Below are 27,048 nucleotides of genomic sequence, written 5' to 3'. Positions count from 1 at the left end.
TGGAACCCCACAAACCAATAATAGTGCATGTTGGCAGAATATAAAACAGTTCCTCATAGTTTGAGCTAAAGGGATTATCAATGAGATATTAGTCTTCAGAGTTGTTCTGGAACAAATCCTTTGGGGCTGGCCATGTGTGTGCAGGTGTCAAAGTTAGAAGTGAGTTGTGGGATTTTAGGTTTTGTGGCGAACACTGGACTTCACTTAAAAATGTGCAGGTCAGAGATCTACTGTGCGGTCGATAGTATGTGCAAGAGGAGATATGAAAAGCACGAATCCAGAAGGGGCCAAAGAATTTTACCAGAAAATGAACTCTTTGTGGCTGAATTCACTCAAACTTTTGTGTCATTAAGGGGGCCTCATGAGAGACACTTTGTCTTTTGAGGGTCTCTGATAATCAGAAATAATAGTTCTACTTCATTATCCTTCACAACAGTTTAGACAACAAACATGCAAGCTGATAAATCGAAATAATAGACCACACTGTCTTAGTTTAGTCCCTTTTAATCTTAGTAATATGCACTTTAATGGCAAGTGAAACTCTTTAGGTTCCTGTCTTAGTTTAATAGGAAGAACAATCTGGCTGAAGTTAGAACTCTAAAAACAGGTTTATTTCCCACTGCACCAGTCTGCTAAGCCTTAGGGTCTCTCTAAATCATGGTCTAGTACCTGGACTCTAAGTTGTGCAGGAATGCAACTGTAATCTGCTTTGAATAAAAGCAACTTGTAATGTTGCTTCTATTTTAAGTAGAAATCTGTAAACATACACTGCTTTAATCACCTGGAGAAACTTGGTAGCCTTGGTTGATTACAGCAAGGCAGCTTCCCAGTCATGAGTTTACAAATTCAAATTCAGAAATATATTTTCCAATTTCTGTGCAGCCACTGTCTCCACCTCTAGGCTCATATATTCTCTCCCTTTCTATCAATAGCTTGGAGAATAATAGATGTTTGACAACTTGTTTTCTTCCCTCCTCTTTCAGCCTGTATGGAGTTTCCAACCTGTGTGAACAATAGAATTTTTCCCTTTTAATACATGGAAAAGAGGGAAAACAGGAATGATGTAGGTTCCAAGATAGCTAGACTGGTCAAACTGTTCCAAGGCATCACCACCTGCTGTTTTTAATCATTAATGAGGCTGTCAGTTGCTCTAATCTGGGAGGTGAACCAAAAGAATGGTTTTGATTTTAATTTAATTTAAAAATCAGCTTATTGAAAAGAAAAATGCCTCCAGCTTGTAAGAGTCAGGTTGCACACTGTTGATAAACCAAAGCAAGTCAGAGACAGAAGCTGAACCATCATTTATATGCAAACGTGAACTATGTTAGACTTGGGAAACTTTTATTATTACCATCACTAGCCAGAAAAGTTAGTCCTTTTAATTCAAGGAGCCATTGTATTCCAGAGACAGGCTGAATATAAATATCAGTTCCTTTCTTTTTCTAGAAGAAAAACTGATGCACTGAAGGTTTAAAGACTTAATTAATGTCAGAACACCAAATGGATGGCAAAGTCCAGAATGAAGCACAAAGTGCAAATTCTTTTGCTCGACTCAATGCCCAGCAAACTGTTGGTACATTTTAGAACTTGAGTGATTATCTGTGAGTAGTCTATTAAGTTTAGGTTTTCTTACACTGGGTGATTTTGCTTAGTGGCAGAATGAGAATTCAGAAATACAGTGTCTATGCACAAAGTGGATTTTAGAGACCTAGAGCCAGACCTTTGTTGTGTCGACTGTTAACTTAGAAGGTTTCATTATGCCTCTCTGAGCTTCACCAAACACTTTCAGCTTTATAATTGATGTCAACTGAAGTTGAAAGCAGAGAAAACCTTCCTTTTTGGCTGTAGAAAACATTATCTTACTGCTGGGCCCTCGTTAGCCGGAGGGTAGGTGAGGACTTCCTGAATTCAGCTGATGATCAATCTATTCAGCTAATGAGTCTGCAAACAGACCGAGCGGCTGGAGCTGGCACCAGGAAACCACCATTCCAAACTAACCATCTCCTGTTAACCTTTTGGTGTTTCCTTTGTGACGCTTGTTAGAGACCCATAAAACTATCTGCTCTGGATCTTTGGTTTAAAACACAACTTTCAAAGAAACACAATCTACTTTAAGGCTTCCGTTAGTATGGTGTTTCCCTTCATGAAGGAAAATAACTGACTTGCCATTTAAGCAAAGTTTGGATGATTAATCTGTAATGTTCCAGTAATTAAAATGCCAGAAAAAGTTGCTTCTGTAGTTGGTATAATTTATAATGCTCTCCAGATTCCAGTGGTAGTGAAGTGGGTGGCAGATGTTTCCACCAACATTATGTGTTGATGGTCTGAAGGTACCCATTCCCAGGCTGTAGCCCTGTCTGCCAGACTGTCTGTCTGCCTTCTGCTCTGGACTGAATTCCTCTTGATTGCCTGAGGGGTTTAGAGGTGTGTTTCACTTCCTTTCTGCAGTATTATGAGCCAAGGAATGAGCATTGGTACTCCTGGGAAGGGGAAACATCTTCTAAATTGAAATGCTCTTAAGCTTGTAATGATAGGTTACCAAATGGGCCCACCCAACATTCAAACTATTGCATTTGCATGATGAAGATGCAGGAGCAGCATTCCTTGCTGCTCTTGTCCCCCATCCCGCTCCCTCTTTGATATTTCCACACCCAGAAGTAAGTGTGTCATTGAACAAAGTGTTCCAAGCATGTTAGACCCATGTGTTCATCCTATGCTTTTGTTTATACGTCTACAGCACCTTTTAGCATCTAATTTCTCTCTCATTTGCTCTAAATAAAAATTACCTAGAATAAATGACTTACATTATCCTAGGGGACAGAATCTCTAGATGTGGAATTGGCTGTCTATTAAATAAGTGAGATTTGCAAAGCTAGACATTGTTTTATTTGATTTAGAAAAGGGATATTTCTTCCAGAAACCTGATATTAATCTTCTAGGATCCTTTAGAGATAAAAATACCTTCACCAGAATTGCAGGCACAGAACCTAATATTCTACTTGCGGTATTGCCTAGAGCCCCTTTGGTATCTTAAGTTTCCACTGTCATCAATATAGAACGTTTAAAGTCCTAAAAAGTCCCCCAAATCATTGTGATAGGAAGCTCATGTTATATCATTTATCCCTTATAGCAACCTTGAGAGGGAGACAAGCACAGAATTCTGAGAAGTCAGTAGAGGAATGGCAGCCATTTAAACTGAGGATCAAAGTCAGAATTTTAGCTGATTGAGAAAGGTAGAGAAAGTTAGAATGAGGTGATAAGAGAGAAATGAAATAAGATGCAAATATCTATGATTGAAACTGAGATTTGGCAGGGAAATGAGGGGTATAATTCTGACTTCCTTTAATATGTGCTATCTAGATAATCCTCATAGGTAGAGCTGAGAATTCTAATTCTCATTGGAATCTTCCAGACAGATAGTGTCCCATCAATTCAGGCTCCAACTAATATGAGCCAGTCCTAATGAGTCAGTACAACTACTTCCACCCTATTCCATTATCTTCAAGATTGATATTGCTAGTCTGCCTGTAAACCCACGGGGAAACAAAGCATCATAGTGGCTAAGAGTACAGACTTTGGAATACAATGAATCTAAGTTCTATGCTTATCATTGCCATTTAATAGCTTTTGACCTTAGTCATCTTACTAATTTTTTTGAACCCTCAATTTTCTCCTCTGCAAAATGGGAGTAATAGTAGAAATTACCTATCAGGATTGTTGCAAGACGATCCAGGTAAAGTACTTAATATACTTCCTGGCACATGATGAGTGCTCAAAACAGAAAATACTATTATTATTGTGGCGATTGAGTCAGTGAAATATCCACTTTGTGTGATTTCAAGGATCCCATCACCAAAGCCTGCTTGCTGCTATCTGTGATCCCTTTAACAGAGGGTGAGGCATTTCATTTTACCATTATAGTTCAAATGTCAAGCAGCTCATGAGGAGAGGAAATGCATTTATTCAAATTCACACTAAGTTGTAAATGGCTACTATTAGATTGTTTCCAAGTTTGAAATTTGGTGGGGGCAGGGAGAGGATGGCTTTTAGAATATTGAACATTGAGTCTTAGAGGAGAGAAACATACAGAAAAGGGGTGCCAAGGGTGATGAACTCTCATGAGTTTGCCAGAGCTATCAATGTCCAAAGGAACATGGGGTCATTGTCATTTGATTTACTCACTGTGAAATGTCTGGAAGCTGGAAAGCTGCCTTCACTATCAAATCATTTCTCTGAATCAGCTCAGACTCTGGTTTGAGAAATTATAGGATTTCCACCAAAGGTTTGAAGAGAGGTCTGTGTTCATCTACATTGCAAAATGCACATATTCTTGAGCACTTGTGGTGAGGTAAGCAAAGCTCTAGTTCTTTTCTGGTGGTGTTGACTCTGCTTTGCCTTCCTTGTGTCAAAAACTGCACACCCCAACTCTCAGGGTTCCCATGGTTCTTGCCTGTTTTCCCTCTCTTGTCTCACTGCTCTTGAATGGCTAATGGGTGGCAGACATCATTTTGGTTCTTTTTTTTTTGTTCCCACCTCATGCCCAGACTTTCATTAAAAAATAAATGAGGAGATGCATTTTTTCATTTCTAGTTTTCTTCTAAAAAAGTCACCCTGCAAAGGATCCCTTCTATTCTTTTTTTCTAACAATGGACTGAGAAATGCTCAGCTCCTACCTGAAAGGTCATATCTCCTTGCCATATGAATGAGCTCACAGCAGGTCCATGGGGGCAGTGTCATCTGAGAAATGATGGGAATTTATGTGCCTTTGGATTTCTGCCTCATTTTGTAGTGGAAAAAATGAGTTCGTTAATGACAGAAAAAAATCTCAACCAAAGCCCCTTATAAAATCCTCACAATATAAGTCCCAGGAGAGAGCCATTCAGATACACAGTTGATAAATGAAAAAAAAATTTTTTACCCCTCCCTTGCTTAGAGCTGTTTGTCTCATATTAAGGTAAGTCAGGTGGCTTACCTTCTCACTGTGTACAGGGTATTGAATCTAGCTGGCAAGCTGCAGTTTTGTGACATAAAATGTTTTAGCTTGTAAGAGACCTTATGATAAATTTGTGTTTTTCAACATCCAAATGGAAAGGAGGACAGGGAGACATGCACACACAGAGGACTGGGTGGAATTAGGGATATGCAAAAGAGCATGCTTTTGAAAAAGGCAGATTCACTGTGAAAACAAACTTTCTTTCATAACTTGAACATAACATTCCATGATAAGTGTTACTGGAAGTGCTTGATTTTTGCCTTCCGAAAAATTCAAATCCACATGCTATATGCAAAATGTTAATATCATTATTGCCCCTAAAATAATTTAATGTCATGTGGTGCCGTGGGAACTGAGAATTGTAGTTTTCACTCTATTATTTGTTCATCATAGAGCCTTGGATAAATCACTAACCTCTTAAAATATCAATAACCAAAGTAACGTTTCTATGTGTGTAAAACCTTTTCTTAGTACAATATAATTGTGAATCAGATAGCTAGGTTTCTTTTTTTCCTGTGCTCTTCTCATTGGCTTGTTGACCTGGGCACTTTCCTCTCAGCATGATCTAGGTTAGCAGCAAGAACACTGACCTGAGAGTCAGGGGCTTTAGGTTGTCATCATATTACACAAATTAATAGCTATGTGACTATAAGCAAGTTACTTTCCCTGTACAGTCTTTGGGTTTCTCATGTGCAGAATGGGGGATACTGGTGTACTTGCCTTGTAGGGTGGTTGTAAGGATAAAATGAGATAATGCATGTAAAACACTTGGTACATTGCCTATTGTACAGTAGACACTCAAAAAATGGTAGTGATAAGGTGATACTGGTGGAACATTTTCCTTGACTTCCTCTCCCCATTCTTGGCTTATCCATGTCCCTTTCTCACTTTAAAATCATGGACAACATTTGTCCTATAAGTAGCCTTTCTTGACTAACACTTAGTTTACCCTAGTCTCTCCTTCACTTAGCACTCTTCAACACCTTATGTGCACAGTTTTTACCATGTTAATTTGCTTTCTGCCTTTTTAAAAAAAACATAAAACAAAGGGATTGATAACTGTTATGACACTTCCACTTCTAAGCTTCTTGTATTCTGATTTTGGGTTATGGGCACAACCTTTTCAGATTCCTAAGCACACACCCATTTGCCAGTGGATCTGTAATGAGTGCCATACTTAAGTTAACAGATGGTATGGTGTGCTTGCTTTGAGGGGTAATTGCTCTTTCATCTTAATTTCCTCCCTTTGGCATTCCTTCCTTGGATGCTGCTCAATGACAATGTCATGAAACATGGGGTGAAAATCAAACTGAAGTAGCAGGTCACTTGTCTATCTCAGAAAAAAATTATAGTTAAAAGTTAAAAACCAGTGGCATTCTACCAATTTAGCCCTAGTATTAGGGACCAGATAAGTGTTTAGGGCACATTGGACTTAGCTATCTGTTCGTTCCTTCTTTTCTAAGGAAGGTGGCTATTCCTAGTTGATAATTGTCTCCATTTTCCTTAAACAAAGTTTAAGAAAGAAAGAAAGAAGGAAGGAAGGAAGGAAGGAAGGAAGGAAGGAAGGAAGGAAGGAAGGAAGGAAAGAAAGAAAGAAAGAAAGAAAGAAAGAAAGAAAGAAAGAAAGAAAGAGAAAGAAAAGACCACAATAATAAGTTGAACTTTCAAAAGGAGAGAACAAACCTAAGGATACTAGAGATGGGGGGAGAAAAAGGGGGGTTGGGAAGTGATTGGTTGGGTAAGGGGCATAAAGAATAATCATGATTTGTAATAATGAATATGCTAATAAAATTAATTAATTAAATGAAAAGGAAGACTCGTTCTCCTTGGCTAACATGTCATACCTCTCAAAGTCAGTCTGTTCTTCTTAAACTAATACTGTAAGCCAAATCTTGTGTCCTTTCTTCTATGGGGACAGTTGCAAACTGCTAACTTTACTACAGACTTTCCCTCCTTCTCCTCCTTCCTCTCCTTCTCTCTCCACACACACTTCTTTCCTTGATGCTTCTTATTTAGTTCTTCCTACAACCCTCCCCCATTTCAGCTCAGCCTAATTCTATCCTCTCTCCTTGTGGGAACTACTTCTCATCGATCATTATATTTTTACAGAGAATAGAGACATTTTCAATGACATTGAATGAGAATTTTTTTTTTGGTTGTAGTGGTTCACTCTTCCCTTATTAAATATTTTTATGGCTTTTTAAAAATTTGGTACAGTTGCCTTCTTTACTACTTTTTACCTCCTCCCACACAGTTCATAGCACACTACTATGAATGGAGATGACCCTCAATGAACAAGTGTTGATCAATTTGTTTCTCTGAACACTACCAAACAACAGATGCCTTCCACCAATGTTTGATCCCCAGGGCAGGTCTCATCCACCCCATTTTACAAATGGCGGAGGTGAAACGATTTGCTCTAAGACAGAGCAAGTATCAGAAGCCACTTTGTTTTTCCTGGGTATATTATGTAACTCCAGGGCATTGTTCAATTTTTCCATTTTAAATCTCAAAGGCTACTGTGCTGGCAGGAAGTTTTCATTGCTGTCATGAAAGAGCTGCCTCCTCCAGTTTGGAAGAGATGCTGCTTAGGGAAACTTGCAGCAGACTATAGCAGTGAAGCCAGAAAGGTTAGGGTGTCAGAAGCATTACTGTGAGATGGAAGGAAATAACTGGTGTGCCTAACTAGCCCAGGGGGCATGTTTGATAGCACCCAGGTATGTCCACAGCATTGGCATCTGTATAGATATCAGCCTTTCACTTTGTTTCTTACATTTTACTCTTTGAATTGGCCTGCTATATTATCTGTGTCACTGGCAATTCCGCTGACTACAACACTTCAGTTGAATCACAGCTTGAGTCTTGAAGTTTTCTTCCCTCTAACCTTGCTGGTTGCTTGCTCATGTTGGTGTTTAAAACTTTTTATTTCAAAAAATGCCTGATGAAATTTAAATCTTTAGCTTTGTTTCCCTCATCATTTCCTCTGATCTGGGCTGTTTTGGATGGTATGTTTTCATTAAGATAAATGTCAGACAGCTTCATCCTATTTGGCTTATTGGACTGCAATTTGCTGAGGTTTTCTTCAGGTTTTTGTTGTTACAGGGAGGAGGAAAAGCCCTGATCCAAGCATCTGGAGTCAAGTCCTGGATCTGCCACTAACTCTGTGTGTGATCTCAAGCAACCTACTTCCTCTCTTTGGGCCCCAGTTTCCTCATCTGTAAATGAAGAGTTTGGACTGGAATGATTTATTGGGGTTCATTATTGCTAATACTCTATGACTCTTTGTTGCTCACTTAATATGAAAAGATCATGGGGGAAGTGGAAGGCATTTTGGCTGGATTTTCCTCTGTATTTCTAAAAACAAAGGCAGGGTGGGAAATCTGGCTCTTAGTCACGGAGCTTTGGGTTGTAAAAATCCTTTCATCGTGGCAAGGGAAATGAGGATGAAAAATTGGTGAAGTTAGTTGTGTTAAACATTCTGAGCTCCTTCCTCTTCAGCTTTTGTTTGCATATGTTTAGCTTAACTCTGCTTTCAAGTGTGCATATTTTCGTGGAAATGGTCCTCTTTTCCTTTTACACCCAATTCATGTTCTCATCTTCCTTCTCCCTTACTGAATCATCCATTTCTGAATAGTTTGCAATTTTCAACTTAATTAGGTCTTTCCCCTAAGTGAAGAACACAGCTGTTCCCCCTCTGATGCTTTGGCAGCTGCCTCTGCCTTTCCCAAAATGGAATGATTAGTTCTTTCCTTTGATTTCTTAGCTGGCCATTTGTTCAGGACTACTAGTCCATTTCCTGGGTGATGGAACTACCAAATCCCATGTCCAGAACTGTTCCAATTTGCCTTTGGTGCTTTTTAATCTGTTGGGAGCTTAATTCATATGAAGCGGGGGATTTATCAATCTTTCAGGGCTCTATTTGCCTCATTATCTCCAGTGATTCCATTGCTCAGCCTTTTGAGATGCTGATCCATGAGGAAAACCTAGCTCAGTGTCCCTGATGTGGTTTTGATGGAGAAATGGAGGATAAGAAGATCCTAAATGTATTTTGGCCCTGATTTAAGTGGCCTTCATTTGTCACAGGTTCACCCTTTTGGTTTCTAAAAAGCCCACTTGCCTATTCATCTTTCTGTTTTAGTTTTGTGTACCTGTGTTTAAGAAATTGATTGCTATTTTTCTCTAGGTACTTTGACTTATCTGCCCCTCTGGCCTTTAATTGCATAATTCCACTTCCATTGCCAGTTGCTGGATTTCCTCTTATCATGCCTTTCCCTTACGTTTAAGATATCAAGTCAGTTTCTCTACTTCACTCCAACTCCCTTCTCACATTACGCTCTCTGTTAATCAACCAAAAGCATTCCGTATTGTCGGTTTAGTACAGCCATTCCAAATGTGTGTGGTGCAGCCTGTTTTTATTTCCCCGCCCCAAGTGCCTCATTCAATTTAATTCCGCATACTTAGCATATTAGGCATATTGTCAATATTTCCTTTCTGAGGTCTATTTTTTAAATTTGAATGCATTCCACATATGTGGTTTTCTTCCCCCCTTCTTAATGACGAGATCTACTGCAACACAGAGTCAGAATTAGCTCTGTGCCTAGGAGAAAAAGGAAGCACAGAGGGAAGGAGCATTTCTCACATTCTCAGATAGTGTATGCAAGGGCCAGCCCTTAGCACAATTATGTATACAGTGCCACTCTTCTATCTGTCTGCACTTTCCCCTGCATTTGGGAGCACAAGGATCCAGTACTCTCCTTGGGTTGTCCTAGTTTCTGTCACCATTTGCCCTTCTACTTAGGGCCTTGCACTCCCAACCTTTCTTTGCTTGTCTCCTACTTCCCACAGAAAAACTTACGTATTCCGTGTTCCATTTCCCAAGGTGCTAATTATTTCAAGGGACCTGTTAAATGAACTGCTCTCCCTTTCCAAATAGCATTTGCATACTAATGTGATGGTAGTCCAAAAGAACAACTAATGGTGGCATTTGGGTCACCAGTGCAGCCTTATGGGGTGATGTCTTTAAGATGGGGTCTTTCCCAGCATCTCTTCCTTCATATCCCACCGGTGGTTTGTTACATGGTCTAAGAATAAGGCCACCTTGGACTCCATCTGTCTGCAACAGTTAGAGCTGCCTGATGGATAACAATTCCTAACATGTATTGAATTCTTTCTTAGTGCAAGCAAGCACTCTTAAACTTGGTTGGTGTGCATTTCCTTTTTTGGTCATCCCAGCACGAGGTCAGTGCTATTAGTCCTATCTTACAAATGGAAAAACAAAACAAAACAAAACAAAACAAAACAACAAAGCCAAGGCATAGAGAGTATTTAAGTAACCTCTATAGGATAGGGCTAGTGAGTCTTAGAGTTGGGACTCTAAGGCAGTCTGGCTCAGAGCCCACAGTCTTAAAGCCTTTGCTACACCACCTCTGGGAGAAGGATGATGTTTTTTCACATGTACACTTCACTGAAAGGAGCTGGTGTCAGCTGTGCTGCAGGGTAGTCGGCTACCCTTTCACAAGAAGCAGACTAAGTCTTGAGTTGCTCCAGTAGATCCGGCTTATGCCTCATTTTTTTCTGGAGAGAAGCTGGTCTTTGGATTCCATGTTATAGCAGAAAGGTTTGCCTTTACTTTTCTGAAAAGTTTTCCCCCAAACTTAGTGGTGTTAAAAACTTTCTTCACCAGTCTCTGTGGCTTTTGGTCCTCAGTAGAAATTGTTGCCAGATGCCCAGGACCAAGCTTACACTCTGCCATTTCCCTACGTTAGGAGCTGATGGAGCTGCGGGGAGGGCTCTCTTTGGTGTTCGTGAGCAGGAGCATGACAGACTCAAGGCAGGGGTTCCATGCAGGAGTGGGGGGCGGATTCTCCCACACTTTCGAGGGCAAGAGTGGCTAGAAACTCTGCCTCACTTAGATTATGCCAGTCTCTTCACTATAAGTAGTTTTTTAATGTAGTGTTACAGTGAATTATTTACTGAGGTGGATGGTTGTGTTTTCCTTTATTACTGCTTTTTCCTCTGGACTGAGCTTTTATTGGCTGCTGCTTACTTACTAGCAGACAGAACTCTTCACACCTGTGGGCTGCTGCGATCATGATAATGAACATTCTGTTCAGAAAAGGAACACTCTTTTCCAGTTGCTGTTACCCCAACACTGGGAATTTAATACATTCATTTATTCTTATTTAGATAAATAGGATTAAAATCAGAGTGAAACAGGGAGCAGTCAGTCTGTGCTTTGCATGATTTTCAGGGTCTGCACAGTTCCAGCTGTGTAAACATGATTGCAGAACTTAGGTATTGTCTAATGGAGGAGGATTGCAGTTTGGGAGAGGCACACCATGGCTGGGCTGGAGCCAGACATTCTTCCACCCACTTCAGTCCACACCCTGCGGGGTAGGCTGCTCAGCGCCTAGTGTCAGAAGTGAAAATGGGGCAGCTGGAGTTAATTACACCATTTTATAGCTTCTTATCAGTAGGGGATGAGAACTAGGCAAGGATTAGGAAAATCTAAAATCATATCCTCAAGGATACTCCAGTTATGGCAGTAGGAAACAAAGAAGTGGAAGACATTGGGCAAAATAAGGAAGCCCAAAATATTAAATATGACAAGAAAAAAATCCAATAAAATATCTGGTAAAATTGTAGCTGCATTTATATTACATTTGATTTTCTCTGTGGTCACTGGAAGCAAGGGCAGAGAAATAGTGTGTTGATTGGAAAATATTATACTGATTTGCTCTGTTATCCAGACTCAGCTTTATTCTTGAGATTTGTTTAAATGATGAGTAGCTAATGATCCTAAAGACTTCTGAGTATATGAGTGCTTCAAATATGAGGGTACTTCAAAAAGTTCGTGAAAAAATAGAATTAAAAGGTAATATGAATCTTTCCATGAACTTTTTGAAGTGTCCTCATATTATTATGGGAAAAAAATGTGATTTTTTTCATAGCAAATACAAATATTATGGATCATCCAAATACTTTGTCCCCACCCCTCATCCACGATTATATACAAAATTGGTTCTGCTCAGTTCAATAGAATCTGGGATCTAGTAATTGTTCTGTCCCTCTAAAGAGGCACATGGACATACATATTCCTGAGCTCCAAAGTACGAGATTTCTGATGAGAGGGCAGGTTTTGTCTGATGTCTTGGATTCTCCAGGTTATTCTTCAAGAAGGGTCATTGATAGTTAACACAAAGGTAGTTGATTTCCCAGTGGATGTGAAGGTCAGACCATGGTCCTGATCAAGGAAAAAGCAAAGCTTTACCTTTTGAATGTACTGGGATGCTATTACATTTAGGGATAACCCAGTCAGTGATATTCATTCCTGAACTGGCTACTGAAGAACTATCTTCCTGGGTAGCTCACATCAAAACAGTGTCTCTGAGACAGAATATTCTTTTATAGTATGGGATTGAGAAGAAAAGCTGGGATGATAGAGCACTAAGTTTGAATCATACGGAAAGTGTTCAAGAATAGAAAGGGGAGGAAAATTCAATGAATTACCCTTGATGCAATAGTGGAACATCAGGAAGATAAGAGACTCACTAGAGAGTTCCGGGCTATAATATGTACACATACATTCCTTTTTTCAGTAGCTATGGGATCCTGAAGAGGCAGAAACATGCCTCCAGAGTACCCGTAGGGCATATGGGAACTCCTCCATCTTCCATTATATTCAACTGGGGGTGGGGGGAAGTCCCGTCAATACTGCCTATGTGGTGTCCCTGGAACTTGAGACTGGGATGCCTATTAGTGCTGTGCTGAATGCTGTTAATTGTAGTATGTGCGGAGCATCCCGTAACGCTTAACATGTGAATGCTTGCCTGAATCATTAGGTTCAAGCATTATGGGTGCCATAATAGCACTGGAATTTTTGCAAATAAAAAGGAAACACATTTGGCTTGTACTTCATCTACAATCACTTACACTTAAGCTATTGATAGTTGATTGGGATCTGTAGACTGCTGGGCTTGTGCCATGGGACTTCTAAGCATATTTGATGGGTGGAACAGACAGGGAGGCTGTAGATTTTGGCAAGCTGTGGTTCCCATTAGTCAGGCTGACTGTATCTGACACTAGAGATTCCAATTCACCAAGATGAAGCTTTACTTCTCTAGGCTTTGGCTGATGGCCCAAAGATCTTGACATGAAGGACAGGAGAGGACCAGTGTTACATTAGGCTGTGAGTTTCCAATGAACAAATAGTTGAGTTGTTTACTGAATACCCTATTGGTTTTCTTTGGGCAGATATGAAATGCATGGGAGCTTTTTAGAATTTGAGGGAACTGTGAGATTTAAAATTTTATTTTATAGTAAATGTTAACTAGTCACTCTCCTAATAGAAAAATGTGGGCTCTTTTATAGGGTATGCAGACTATGTAGTTGTACAGTTAGTATTTCTCTGCTCAGGTGTTTCCTGTAAGGGGTGCTGGTAACATACCCTGCTAAGGAAATTCCAGACAGAGCTGTTTCTAATAATAGGAGGGGCCCCCACAGAACTGTCAGGCTTACTCTGAAGGTTTTTTGGTGGGAAGGAAGAAATGCTCCAGAGAACAAGTCTTTCCCATATTGGTGGGTTTTCTGGCAGAGACTTGGCCACTGCTATTGTCTCTGATTGCCTCCCTATAGCTTCCCTGGAGGTGTAAGTTTCTAAGCAGAAAGATTTGCTGTGATGAGGAAAGGCCACAAAGCCGAAGGAAAAGACATGAGGTCTGTATAGAATATGAGATGAAAGAATATTTTGGTCATGGAAGAGATAAGTTGAACATTATAGAATGGAGACAGGGAGATGAGATGAGAAGAAGAATGGGAATTAATTCATGAAAGCACTTATTATTTATAGGATGGAATAAAAGGTTCATTGAACTCCAGGGGAACCTTCCTTTATGCAATGCCTATGAATATGTTGAAATTTGGTAAAGGCAATTCCATCCTAAATACGCTGGGGGAGCTGACAACCTGCAGTTCATTGGTTATTCTGTCCAGTGCATAATCAATCTACTATTCTCCTGCCCTGGACAACCTGTGGGGTGTGGTCAGGAGAAAGTAAATAGAACAGATGGAAGACTTCCTCTAAGGGGAGTTCAAGAGCTTCCTTAAACAAAGGCAAGACGTAAGCGTCCCCTTTTATTCTCCAAACGACCTTTCTGATAACTACCTTGAAAATTCTCTGGTTTCTTCACAGTTCCCAAGTAATTTCTGAAACATTTAGAGGCTTTGATTAGTTTAACTTTTTAAAATTAGAGTTGGTTTGTGCTAAAAAAAAAATAATAATAATCTGCACAGTCTGTGTCTAGTTGGGTGGTGCAGAAGAAAGGGGAGCTCTTGTATCAATCTTTATTCCCTCTGTAAACACACATGACCAGAAGGGAAGGCTGTTATTAATGGTAATGCAGACCAGAAAAAAGGCTATTATGTTCAGTCTGTTGAACAGTACAAAAATGCTTCTCAAGCACTGTGTTCAGATGTTTCTTTTTATTAGCCGTCACACAAGGAATTAGACTCATTTCAAACAGTTCGTTTCCCTACTCTTGTCTCCGTAAAATCATTACTCATGAGTGGTTTCTTTGTTGAAATACTGCTGACCTCCCATATTGGAACAGACAACAGGGTGTTAAAAATATAAACTTTTCAGTTTGCATAAACTCTGGAAGAAGGGGGACAAAGATTACTCAGGAGAATAAAACCATTAGTCATTGTCATTGCTTGTTAGTGTCCTATAAGAAGCATCTTATCCAGGAAGCTATGTTAGTATTACAATTCTGTGCAGACTCTGTGCGTGTGTGCATGTGTGTGTGTGTGATTAACAGCAGAGAGCTCTTTGAACGCCAGTAGGAGGTTTTAAAATATAATTCTGCATCTGCCCCACTCTCTTCTCCTTTCCAACCCTTTTCTACCTCCCCCCTCACCGACCGATCCAGGACCATTAATGATGGATAAAGGAGTTGTGCCATGTCTTAATATATGAGCAAATGATGATCCTTAGCTCTTCAGCTAGGCACCGTTTGCATTTTGCCAAAGCTGATTATTTTATCTGCAGTTTTAATAACAAGCCAGATTATTTGCTGTTCACTAACTGATAGAAGCAAATAAAAAAAGATTGCAAAGTGGAATTAAGGGGATAAGAAAGCTCTAGGGCCAAAAAAGCCTTTTTCTTTAATTAATAATTTCAATTTACTCTTAGAATGTTTTTATGCTAGAGTCCAATATCTTATATTAAAGAAGTCTGCACTCTCCCTCTTGTAACTGCCAAATTGGAATCTCAGAGAATGGAAATGATGCAAGATTGAATGAAGCTTCAAATTCTTCACTTCCAATGCTGTCTTATTTTCTGTACACAGAACTAGACTCCTCAGGGCTTCTCCCGCCACAGCATGGTATTCCTTCATTAGCCCCATGTCTCACAGACCCAGTCACGAAAGATTGGCATTTTAACCGACAAGGGGCAAATGCAATAAAATTGGAGTTCAGGAGATACAATATTTTGGAAAAACACATTATTCCAAGGGTGTAAAGATATATGATCTACAGAGCACTTAAATTTACCAGGCTGGTCTTTAGTAATCTTTTGAGTTGTTCAATTATTTTAATTTGTGAGTAGAGATGAGTATTAAAGATGATGAACACTGGTGGTGATGATGGTGGTGTGCGTGTGTGTGTGCGTGCGCACAGTATTTTGTGGCCATGATCCAGGCTTATCGTGCATCAGCTCCTACACAGATTTTTCTAGAGCTGTTTCAGAGTGTCTTAACTCAGGTCATCTCAACCAGGAGCCTTCTGCTACTCCTATGCAAAGGTTTGAGCCAATTCAGAAAAAGCCCTCACATCTGTGGCCCAAAGAGATTCCAAGACTTCTCTGATGCTTCAGATGGTAGAGCCATTAGCTCTATGAAAGGAGAATTGAGCAAGCTGGAGGCCAGGGGTCATACTGGAATCTCCACGTGCTAAAGACGGAAAGGATTTTTCTTCCTAATAAGAGCACTGGGACAGGCATAGGGTGCCTTCCAATGATCAGATTTCCTCAAAGAGTAAATTAATTGGCCTCTCTTCTGAATTTGTGTCATTGATTTTGAGGCAACACCCTGAAAAAATACAGCTTGCTTTCTGCTACTAGTATGAGTAAGTGGACAACTGGAAAGAATAATTCTAAGTAATTTTAAGGAAAAGAGCAAAAGAATAAAACTGAGCATTGTCTATGAAAGATGGATAATGACAAGTAAACATGGAAGGTGGTGTTTGATCCCTTCAGTTTTGATATTCATTATTCATAGTTATTATTCAGAAATTCCAGCACAAATGTTAGGCCTGCACCCCAGTGACACATTTGGATTTTACTTTAAGTTGATTTCTACCTGGTTTCTACAAGGATTTAATGGTTTGGGCTGTCTCTCACTCTCCCTCTGTTGCTATAGCTTGTCTTTGTCATATAATTTGCTTCTAGCCTTTTCACACCCTTTATCTCCATCACCCATTTCACTCCCCCACCCAAGATTTTGCTCTCTCTCTCTCAATGTTTTAGGAAAAAAGATTTCTAACATAGAAAAGTGATATTTGAATAGATTCCCCTAAGGCAATCAATTTACTTTTAATTTGTCTGGAACTAAGCTTCTCTTTGTTGCAATGAGGAAGGATTGAAACTGCTGTAAAATTTATTAGCTTCCAGGAAGATATTTGAAATGAATTTTTTTTAATGATTGTGCTGTTTGCTGTACCCAGAAGCAGTGTCATCACAACTACAGTATTCCAGATGGTTGCTGATGTTATACTGAAACATCAAGATAATGCTAGACTTTTCTATGAGGCTTCTATTAGTAATGAATAGTCCATCCTAGATGGCTAATATATATAACCTCCCTGACACTCCTGTTTGCTTCCAGTGACCATTTCTAGTGATTACTGCCCAGTAATGACACAATACACACTATCCTTTTGAATCATCACAAGAGACAGTGATTGATTTACTGAGTGCTTAATGTTTCAATGGTGAAAGAATAATTGGAGAATTACTAGTGTTGTTTCTTAGCTTCCCCACCCAACCCCGTGAACATTTTGGCAGCCAAAAACCTTTAAGGAATTTGAAAGTTACAGTTGCAGTATTTTTAATTGACTCATGTATAGCATTGCCTGTTCTACAAAACTGAATGTCCTGGGACTTGACTGAAGGAAGTGTCAGTTCCTGTTAAGGAGAACATCAGCAGCTGGGTGCCTTTTTTTCCCTCCAACATTAAATTTTCATTAAAAAGGGGAAGATTTTTCTCTTGGCCGAGGTGCCTTGTTGACTCTTGATTTTTGTAGCAACCTTATTTTTGCCATCCTCACTACGTGTTCTCTCAGATACCCAGAAGCTCAAGACCATCATAAAAGTGGCTTTTTCATAAGCTGATGATGTCCTAGTAATTTCTTTCTTTTCCAGGAAAGAGTGAAACCTAGTTGGAGGTAACTTTAGGTTAGAGCTACTTGGAGGCATGATCTAAGGGCTCTGTCTTCCCAGCAGCATAACTACCTATAGAATGTGTGAAACGATCTGCCTATTTTTAATCTACACAAAGTCAAACAACTGGTTTGAACTCTTTGAAGAAGTGACTGGGTGTTGTAGGTGTCCCACCAATATAGGCTAAAGGGCTTAATTCTGTGGGTGTTTTAGAATGAAACTTTCGAAAATGGTCCCATGTTGCTCAGAGTTGTACTATCTCAGTGTTCCTCCTTTTGGGGAATAGTTCATTGGCCTTCTGTGTCACCTTATATTTTACTTTTAAAGATGCTTTTTCAAATGGTTTGTAAGCACCTAGATGACGTCCAGCACTTTGTCAGATAATTTTCTCCATCAAAGAAGCCCAAATTCAAAGATTCCAGTCTAGTCAATCTCTGCTTATCTCAGTCACTGTCAGCACCTCTTATTTCTTCGTCTCAATTTTCCAGGCAGCCTTCTGCTTCATTTCCTTGCTCCACATGCATCAGCACAAATGATTTATACTTATACACATCTTGAAATCTCTTCTTTATGGATTGAATTTAGTTGAGCCTCAGTACAAAAATGAAAACTCCAGGAGCTATTGTGATTGCCCAAACTGCAACTTAGATTGTATGACTGTACATGCCACACTATCATCTATCATAAATATTAAATGCTCAAGCACTTACACTTCAATATGTTTTAAGTTTGTCTCTTCAACCAGTTCAGCACTAAAGATTCCACTGAAGATAATTCAATTGCTTTGAATTCTGAAAGGGGCATCTTTTAAATCTATTTTCATGTTGTACCAGGAGTAAGTGAATTTTAGGTGAATAGACTGTGAATGGGGGGAGAAGCCCTTGTGTCGCTTGGCATCATAGAGGCTGAATATTGGGTGGCACTTGCTAACTGATGCTGATCTGTCAAATGGTCTAGGACAAGGTTGGGATTCATCAGTCTTTCCAGCCACCCTCCCTATTTCAAACTAAAGCTAAACTTTACAGAATTCCTGCTGTTTAGCTAGCCGTCCTGAAAATGTCCAGCTGTGCTAATTGGGGCTGCCTTTTTCCTCTGCCTATCATTTCTCTTTTGGCAACATCCCTTCGTCAGTCTTAGGAACATTGTTCACACACCCCATCCCCACCTTTCACCCTACCTCCAGAAACTTCTTGTCTTTCTTACTCCATAAAAACTCTCCTATCCTGAGTCCTTTTCACCCATAGCCCAGCTATAGAACCAAAGAAAATCCAGTAATCTTAGTTTGTAATGGATCCTCTTATTTTAACAGGCATTTCTTAGTGTCTGTATCCAGATAAATGAAAAATGTGGGAATTTTTCTCCATGTTACAAGGGCTCATTTTTGGACAGCACTTCTTTGGCATCTGTCAAATAATAGCACATAGGTGTTTCAAATGCCAATCACAATTCTGGCATCTGACCCCTTCTACCTGCTGTCTGTCAGTCCATTAGTGCTGTAGGAAGGGCTGCTAACAAGCAAAAGGCTAGGGAACAGGAAATAAAGAACTAAAGAAAGAACTAAAATGAAAGAAAATGCTGAAAGAAAGGGAAGAGAGTGAGAAAGAGACAAGTAGCTATTTGTAGTGTAATTTGTGATGTGCTTCCCGTCACACTAGAGCAGCTACAGGATAGCACGGTGTCATTGGTTCATGAGTTTCTAAAAATATCTCAGCCTTCACTGGTGTTCCCTTGAATGTTTTACAAATGGAGCCGCAACTTTTCTTGCTAAAATTTTACTTTAGGAAGTGAGTATAAACACCCCCCAGCATTACACCCTGGCAGGGCTCTGGGAAGATATCATGAAGCTCATATTGAATCTTTGCTAGATTCTGAACAGATATTTTCCAAATGGTATTGAAACACCCCAAAGAAGCTCAGTACTTAAGATGTCAATCAGATCAAAACCCAGATGGAATGTGCTTAGACATTGCTTACTGCTCTTCTCCTTCTTTCCTTCTTTCCCTCTTTCTTTTCTCTTCCTTCCTTTTCCATTGAGCCCATTGCTACTCTGCTTGCCTTGCTAAGTTATAGAAACAGGATCCGTGTTCTTTCTCCTGACTCAGCAGGCCTTAAAATGCTTTTTAGAATTCTTTCCTGGATAATCCTTTCCTTTGATAATTCCCTGGCATATTTGACTGGAGTATTAGTTTTGTCATGTGTATTTTAATTTGTTTTGCCAGAAAAAGTCAGCATCTGCAGTGGGTCTCAAAGGCTCATCATAGGTCACATTTTTGGCTTATACTTTATAGAAATTGACAACAATTTTATTTGATGCCAAGAAACAAGGCTTGATATTTGAACAACACATTCAATGCACAGATTAGAGTCTTCTGCTTATTGTGTGGTTAATTTATCACAGTACAGGCCCCATTAACTACTGTTAGGATAGAAAACTCCCAGGTACCTGGCAAATGTATTTTCAACTGTACATCAAAGTGTACTAGAACTCTGTAAGATCTGCCAATAGTGTATGGAAAACCACTCCAAGGCTTAGATGACACTTGACTTAAATGTTTCTCAAGTTTACTTTATTGCCTCTGACAAAGCTACATAGTTTACTTTGTAGGTTTCCATAGTGTTTCTGTTAGATAGAATAGTTATTTCCACTTTTAGGAGTTGCATCAGTGGCACAGTATTTGGGGTGTTGAGCATTATTCTTTGTTCTTTTTGTACCTTTTTCATTCAGTTAAATTAAACTGTTATTGACTACCTGCTCTGTGCTGGACCCTTTGCTAGGTCCTGTGCATAGAGGAGGATACAAGAAAGACATAATCTTTGCTCATCTAGAGTTTCAAAGCTAGCAAAGAATATAAACATTAAACAAGTAATTACAGGAGTGCTAGAAAAGGCAGATGCCATGAGACCTACCTTAGTCTAAGGGATCAGGGAAAGACTCCCCGAGGAAGTGAAATTTAAGTTGAGACTTCAGGAACAATGTATCAGTCATGAATTGTGTTCAATTGCTGATAATAAAGACGACCCTGCTCCACTAAAAAAATAAAATGATGGCTTAAACAAGATATATATTCCTTATATAAAGAAAGTTCATGTCTGCTGAGGTGGCTTTACACTATCTTCAGTATCCCAAGGTCTTCATATCTTTTAATTCTGCCACGCATGGGCATGTGGCTTCCATCCTCAGGGTTGCCTCATAGTAGTAAGAAGGATGTTGCAGCACCAGCCATTATGTCTCCCTTCCAGACAGGACCAAGCAGGAAGGAAAAAGGACAAAATTGTTGCCCAGCTGTCAGCTCTCCCCTTTTAAGGAGTTTTCTTGGCATCCTGCCTCCATAACGTTTGCCCAATCTTAGTTACATGGTCACTCTTGCCTACAAGAAAGGTTAAGAAGTGTAGTTGTTTTTAGTTGAGCACATTGCCATTTCTAATGGAAGTGGGGCTCCATTTCTAATTAACAAAAATAGATAAGGATTTTTGGTAGGCGACGTTATCTCTGCTTCAGATGAACAGGAAATAGGTAGGTCAAGGGGAGGGGCACTTCTCAACAATTATTTTTTCTTGATTAGACACATGAGACCAATTTTAACAGCACTTCATAATCTGTGCCACAATCCCTTCCATTATATATCATAAAAATTGGCCCTGGTTTGGTCATAGATTGTCTTGTTCATGGGGTGATGCAGATTAAGCTAAGTAGATGTGTATGAGTACAATCCAGGAAGCTTTTCTGATTTACACATTACTTGCTTGTAGGTTGTGTTATTGCTGCTACTTAGAAGTAGCCAACTACTTGAGCTCTCAGGAACTGGAACTCACTTTAACTTTCCTTTTCTGCCTCATTGATGGCAGATCACTTCTGAAGAGGTAACGCATTGCTCTTGTAACTGTAACCTTGAACTAGTTTAGTGTTGGATTTTTGTGTCTGATCATTAGGATCTTTGAGTTAATACACCCAAACTCTGAATCACGGTAAAGAACTACCAGCATTATTGAACACATCCATTGTCCCTGGACATCTATACCCAACAGAGCCTCTCAGCTCCTCTATCCACCAGGACTTTGAAAGTTTTAGCAAAGCCTGAAATTGTGTTTTCATCATTTTCTTTTATTACTTTGGCTGGGACCATGGGTAGACTCTTCCTAGTGTAGGCACATTGTTTGCCCACATCTGAAGAGACAGCAGTTTCATGTCCTGAGGACGGTAGTAATTGCTACACAAAGTTTTGCTATTATCTGCACAAAATAACATATTCTGGTCTTTTTCTATTTGAATAACTTCCTTATCCATCATGACTTAGTCATTACTGCCCCTTATGCCTCTCATACCCTCACAAGACTGATGCTTTTATTTAAGATTTAATTATTTTTTCTTTTTTGCCAGAGGTTCTGGAATTCTCTTCCCAGGTCCCTAATGACAAATTGTGATCGAAAGTTACTTATTATTATCTAGATTGAAGAAGCTTTATCTTTTCTCTGTATTATTATTATTGGTCTGAAATAATTGGATCTGTTTTGAACTAAAGAGTTCTCTGGCCTTGAGATTTGTGTCCCTCTTCCAAATTTATGCACTCTGTTCATATTATTTTATTTTGAAATTCCATGGATAACCTAGAAGACCAGGGAAGACCAATTTGAAAATTCATCAGTCAACCCTAACCATGTATATGTTTGAATTAAAGACACTTACCTTCATTCATCTGTACGTGGTAATGTGTTTGAATTTCCACAGCTCTGTGTGGATTTTAGAATCTTACATTGCGCTTTGTCTAGGTTCAGGTCAATACTTTCAGATAAAGAAGTAGCAAAGTATCAAGTCACAAATAGGTTCATAAGAGGAATCTCAGCAGGGAATTAGTGAATTGTTAGCCAACCTCTGTTGAAGCTGGAGCCAGCACCTTGACAGTTTATTTGTGATGATACAAAATGGTTCCTCTCTAGTCTCATACCTCCATCCCCAGCTGCTATCCTACAGGATGGCAGGCACATAATCTTTACCAGTCCTATACAATTCCAGAAGTAGTCTCTTTGCTTTTTTTTTTTAATATCCGATCTGTCTTCATTGCTATTCTCAAGGAGCTTTGTATTTGTGACTTTCTCACTTTTAATACACACCTAATTTCTTTATTAAGCTGAAGTTTCAATTTTTGAAAGGTAATTCATCTGCTGCACATTTATGAATGTAGGTTACCTTTGTGCTGGGCAGAGATGTTCTCCCTGCCTATCTATATTAACCATGTTTTCTTTCATATATAAAATGGCTTTAAACACTTTAAAGCTAGACTAGATTTTATTTTAATTGTATCGACACAAATGTTGTGAAGTCTTGTCTGAAACCAAAAATGATAAACAGCAACTCACTGCCCTTGGTAAGGACTTGAGGATAGGTATCAGATCTAAGCTAAGAGTGAGACACTGTAAATAAATGAGTCTTTTAGATTCAAGTCTTCACTTGCATGAGGTAAGAGCAGTGCATATAATACAGTGCATATAATAAATCCACATAATTAATCTGAGAAAATTGCATATTATTCTAGCTCACATGGAGCTGGGGTATGCTTAGTGAGATTGGTGAGTAGGTTTAGAATAATTGCGTTCTTGGGGATGTTGAGTTAGTTCACCTTTCCTTTTCCCAGACAGTAATTTTTTCATCTAGGCAGTGGGTAAGCTGAAGGCAAGTACTGTCATTGCAGAGAAGCTTCTGAGAACACTACATTCCCTGCTCTGGTCTTCCTAGACTCATAAGGTCTTGGAGGTGTCTGTCTCTGGGGTCTCTGTTCTCTCTCCATGTATGCTGGGGATACAGGTCTTCTCGTGCTGTTCATTTTAGGGATCCTAGAGTAGGGAAGGAATACTGTACTTAGATTCAGGATGACAGATGGGTGGCATTCTCCTGTTGAATGGTGTTGAAAAAACTGCACCTCAAAATTTGAAGATAACCGCTTCATACTAAAAACTAAAAGAAAAGAGAGCTTTATGTTGAGCACATTGGACATGTTCTACTCGACTGTAGTTCATCCCTGTTCTGCTTTAGAAGTATGAGCAAGTGGGCTGTAATATAATTCTGAAGATTGGCTAAGATTTTCTTTTCATAGCTGATCACTTGTCCACGATTCCAGGGCTCAAAAGCTAAGGCCTCTGTGCCTTTGTGCCCTAAATTAGGGACAAAAAGGACAGGGATCCCACAGCCTTCTGGACATTTTTGCTGGCTTCCAGGGATTCTCACTCTGATTTATAGAAATGGAAGTCAATTACTGGGCTCTTCCACCACCAGGATTCTCACTCTGATTTATAGAAATGGAAGTCAATTACTGGGCTGTTCCCCCATCTGCACCTCCTTACTCTCCACCCCCAAATAAACACAGTAATTCTTTGGAACTGTTACTTGGAAAGTTACAAGATGGGCCTCAGAGGAGATGGGGAGACAGAAACATCTTACTGGGAAACCGTGAATTCTGTTCTACTAGAGGGATCCTGAGGCCTCCTGGGGAAAGTGCTAGCTCTGGATAAAACTGATTGAGGGTAGATCAGCTGTAGACTCTTCCACTCATAATGTTTGGGGTCTATACAAGGTAAATGTTTCCCAAGTATGTCCCAACATGTTTCTCTTACTTTCATGTTTTCTGCCTCCCAGGAATATATGCATGTCGAACGATGGTACAGTATCAGATGGCAGCACTGAGAGTTTGCAGGGAAGGGCAGAGAAAGGGCTTTGACAAATCCTTCATTTTTCAGGTGTGGCCATGCAGCCCTGATGTGGAACTGTGCTGCAGTTTGCAGAAGTGTTGTCCTATCCATGTGGAAGTCACATTTCCTGTTGGTGATGATGCTCATTTGTTACTTGGTTCTAATTCTGCAAAATTCTGCGTGTTTCATTCCACAGCACCAAAAGGGGGCTGAAAACATCCATCTTAAAGAGAAACTGGCAAATTGTGTCCAGGTACACTGAAGGGATCTTATCTTTAGTTGGCTTTTAAGTAGCTTAAATGAGGTCAAGGGCCATGCCCAGGGTTGTGTTAAAATCTGGAGTCAGCTTGGATTAGGTCCTTGACATTTAACTGCTTCCAACACCTTTCCTCCAAATGTTCAACTGTTATTCCTTGAGCCTCCTCCCCTGTGTAGCCTTCATCAAAGAACATTTGATGGATGAGGCAGAGTAGTACCTTGTTTTGCTGTGTCATTTACTGGAAAACAATCAAGAAGCAAACACATAGAAAAGCCCTCACCAAAACAGAAATACAAGTATACAAGGAAGGTGTCTTATATTTAGACTGATGTCATGCAAGACTCTGAATTGAAAACTTCTTTCCCCTTGCATAAAAGCAGTCACAGCGTACATTTTCAACTTTTTGTGGGGTATATGCGTGTGAGTGTATATGTGTGTCTTTGCAATCTCTCCTGGTCCTCCCACCTCCTCCAGTCCTGCCCAAAGGTTTTCTATAAACCTTAAGCTGTACACATTTTGATGCATTGTACAATGTGATGAAAATTTTTATTAGATCATCTTCATGCAAGAATGTAACATAAATATAACTGGATCTGGAAAACTAGGGTTATAAACGAGACATTGAGATTAACAGTTTTCTAATGGACAGGCAGAAGTAAACCTGGGTCAGTGCTTTGGGAAAGCCTGTGTAGAAAGCCCCTCTGAGAGCGAAATTGAAGCCTTAACCCTTACTGAACCTAACTGGAGAAGAGAAAATCATGTCTCCCCAATAATTATAAATTCTAACTGCTGAGATCTTCCTTGATAGGGTTAAAGTAATCCATGAGAGATTTCTTTATTTTAAGAAATATGACCCTAATAAAACGGCAGGTAAGAAAGATAGGGAGGGATGGCTAGTTGGGTCTAATCAATCAAACAATGGCCAATGTATGAGTGATGTGTGCATAGGGCCAATTGAAGCTATGGGTCAGCTGGAAGGAAGGGGTCTCAATATATTCTTTCTCATGGAAAATCAAGTCCTGGAAATGGCATTGTGAGGAGATCAGCTGGCAGGACTAGAGGTCAAAAAGAAGTGATGTGATTGGGTTTTCAAAGAGAGTACAATACTAATCTAAATGTAAATAAAGCACTGTATATCAGTGATGGGAAGGGTGGTTGATAGTGCTGTTGTTCAAAAACATGGCCAAGTCTTCTTAGATATACTGCCTGTTGGATTCCGTGCCCTGCCTCCACCCCCTGCCCTTCTGCTGAATTCAGTTTCCAGCACAAGTGATTTTTAGCAGGAGTTGTTGATTAAAATGCTGACTCTCAGCACCTTGACACTCGGAATAAACTTTTTTAAAAGTATATTTTTTCATCATAACGTGTTTTCCTTTAGGTTTTTCATTTTGTCAGCAATGGGAACAGCAACAGAAATAAAAAGGGGAGTATATAGAGGGAGATCTACAGCCTTTTAAAAATCTAGTTCTTCACACTTGTCCCAAAAGGCAATAGAGAACTATCTAAAAGTGCCATTTCCCAAAAGAGCCTGTGGATACCTAAGAAACCAGAACACTGGGGAGTAACTGTGATTCCTGGGATAAGCTGATGAAATTGACGTTTTCTTTTCTCCACACAGATCAGAATGAAGGATTTCATTGCAGGGAAGAGTGCCGGATTCTTGGCCACTCTGACAGGTGCTGGATGCCCCGGAACCCCATGCCCACCCGCTCCAAGTCCCCTGAGCATGTGAGGAACATCATCGCGCTGTCCATTGAAGCTACTGCTGCTGATGTTGAGGCTTATGACGACTGCGGCCCCACCAAGCGGACTTTTGCAACCTTTGGGAAAGATGTCAGCGACCACCCGGCTGAGGAGAGGCCCACCCTGAAAGGCAAGAGGACTGTTGATGTGACCATCTGCAGCCCCAAGGTCAGTGGCGCTATCCGGGAGGCAGGCAATGGCTGTGAGGCTATTAGCCCTGTCACCTCCCCACTCCACCTCAAGAGCCCTCTGCCCACCAAGCCTTCCGTGTCTTACACCGTTGCCCTGGCTCCCCCGGCCCGTGATCTGGAGCAGTATGTCAACAATGTCAACAATGGTCCTTCTCGTCCCTCTGAAGCTGAGCCCCGTGGAGCTGACAGTGAGAAAGTCATGCATGAGGTCAACCCCATTCTGAAGGAAGGTCGCGACAAAGAGTCCCCTGGCGTGAAGCGTCTGAAGGATATCATTCTCTAAACCAGTCTCGGGGGAAGAAGAGAGAGAAACCATGCTGGCTAGCAAAGAAGCAGGAGCTGCTCATTTTAATTGCTCACCAATGGTTGGTTCTTGAGTGGCTGTATTTCAGAGCTTTCCCTAAATGTATTGTTTATAAATGACTATCATTCTGTGACAATCCCTCTCATTTCAACAGGCAGCAGGGGTGTTCAGTTGGAGCAAATTAGTTTTGGCTTGAGTCGTTCATGGGGCCTTGATGTTGGGGAAACAGAGACAAATTCAATTGTGAAAAGTATTACGTATTAAGTGTTTGAATTTATATATTTTTCTATGTCAAAATTATAATATAAATTACCATTGTTTGTGGAGGATTACATTACAAAAGCAAAAAGCAAAAAAAAAAAAAAAAAAAAAGGTCTGGACACCTTTAATAAGCTCGCCACTGTTTTTTGTAGTGTAGACAAGTTAATGGTCATTTATTGT

The 27,048-nt window shown here is 39.9% G+C and overlaps 1 protein-coding gene across 3 annotated transcripts in view; it reads left to right on the top strand.

Annotated features, from left to right (window-relative positions):
- PCDH19 (protocadherin 19) overlaps positions 1 to 26,586 on the top strand; it is a 98,037-nt gene extending 71,451 nt beyond the window's left edge. For all 3 annotated transcript variants that reach the window (XM_063084306.1, XM_063084305.1, XM_063084303.1), the window contains one exon: positions 25,988 to 26,586. In XM_063084306.1, the coding sequence (XP_062940376.1) occupies positions 25,988 to 26,586 (599 nt within the window). The remainder of the gene's footprint in view (positions 1 to 25,987) is intronic.
- Positions 26,587 to 27,048: the final 462 nt, after the last annotated feature.

The sequence above is a fragment of the Cynocephalus volans genome, chromosome X (assembly GCF_027409185.1).
Source record: "Cynocephalus volans isolate mCynVol1 chromosome X, mCynVol1.pri, whole genome shotgun sequence".
Taxonomy (NCBI): Eukaryota; Metazoa; Chordata; class Mammalia; order Dermoptera; family Cynocephalidae; genus Cynocephalus; species Cynocephalus volans.
Note: the sequence above shows the minus strand (reverse complement) of the source record. Positions and strands in the feature narration are given on the sequence as shown.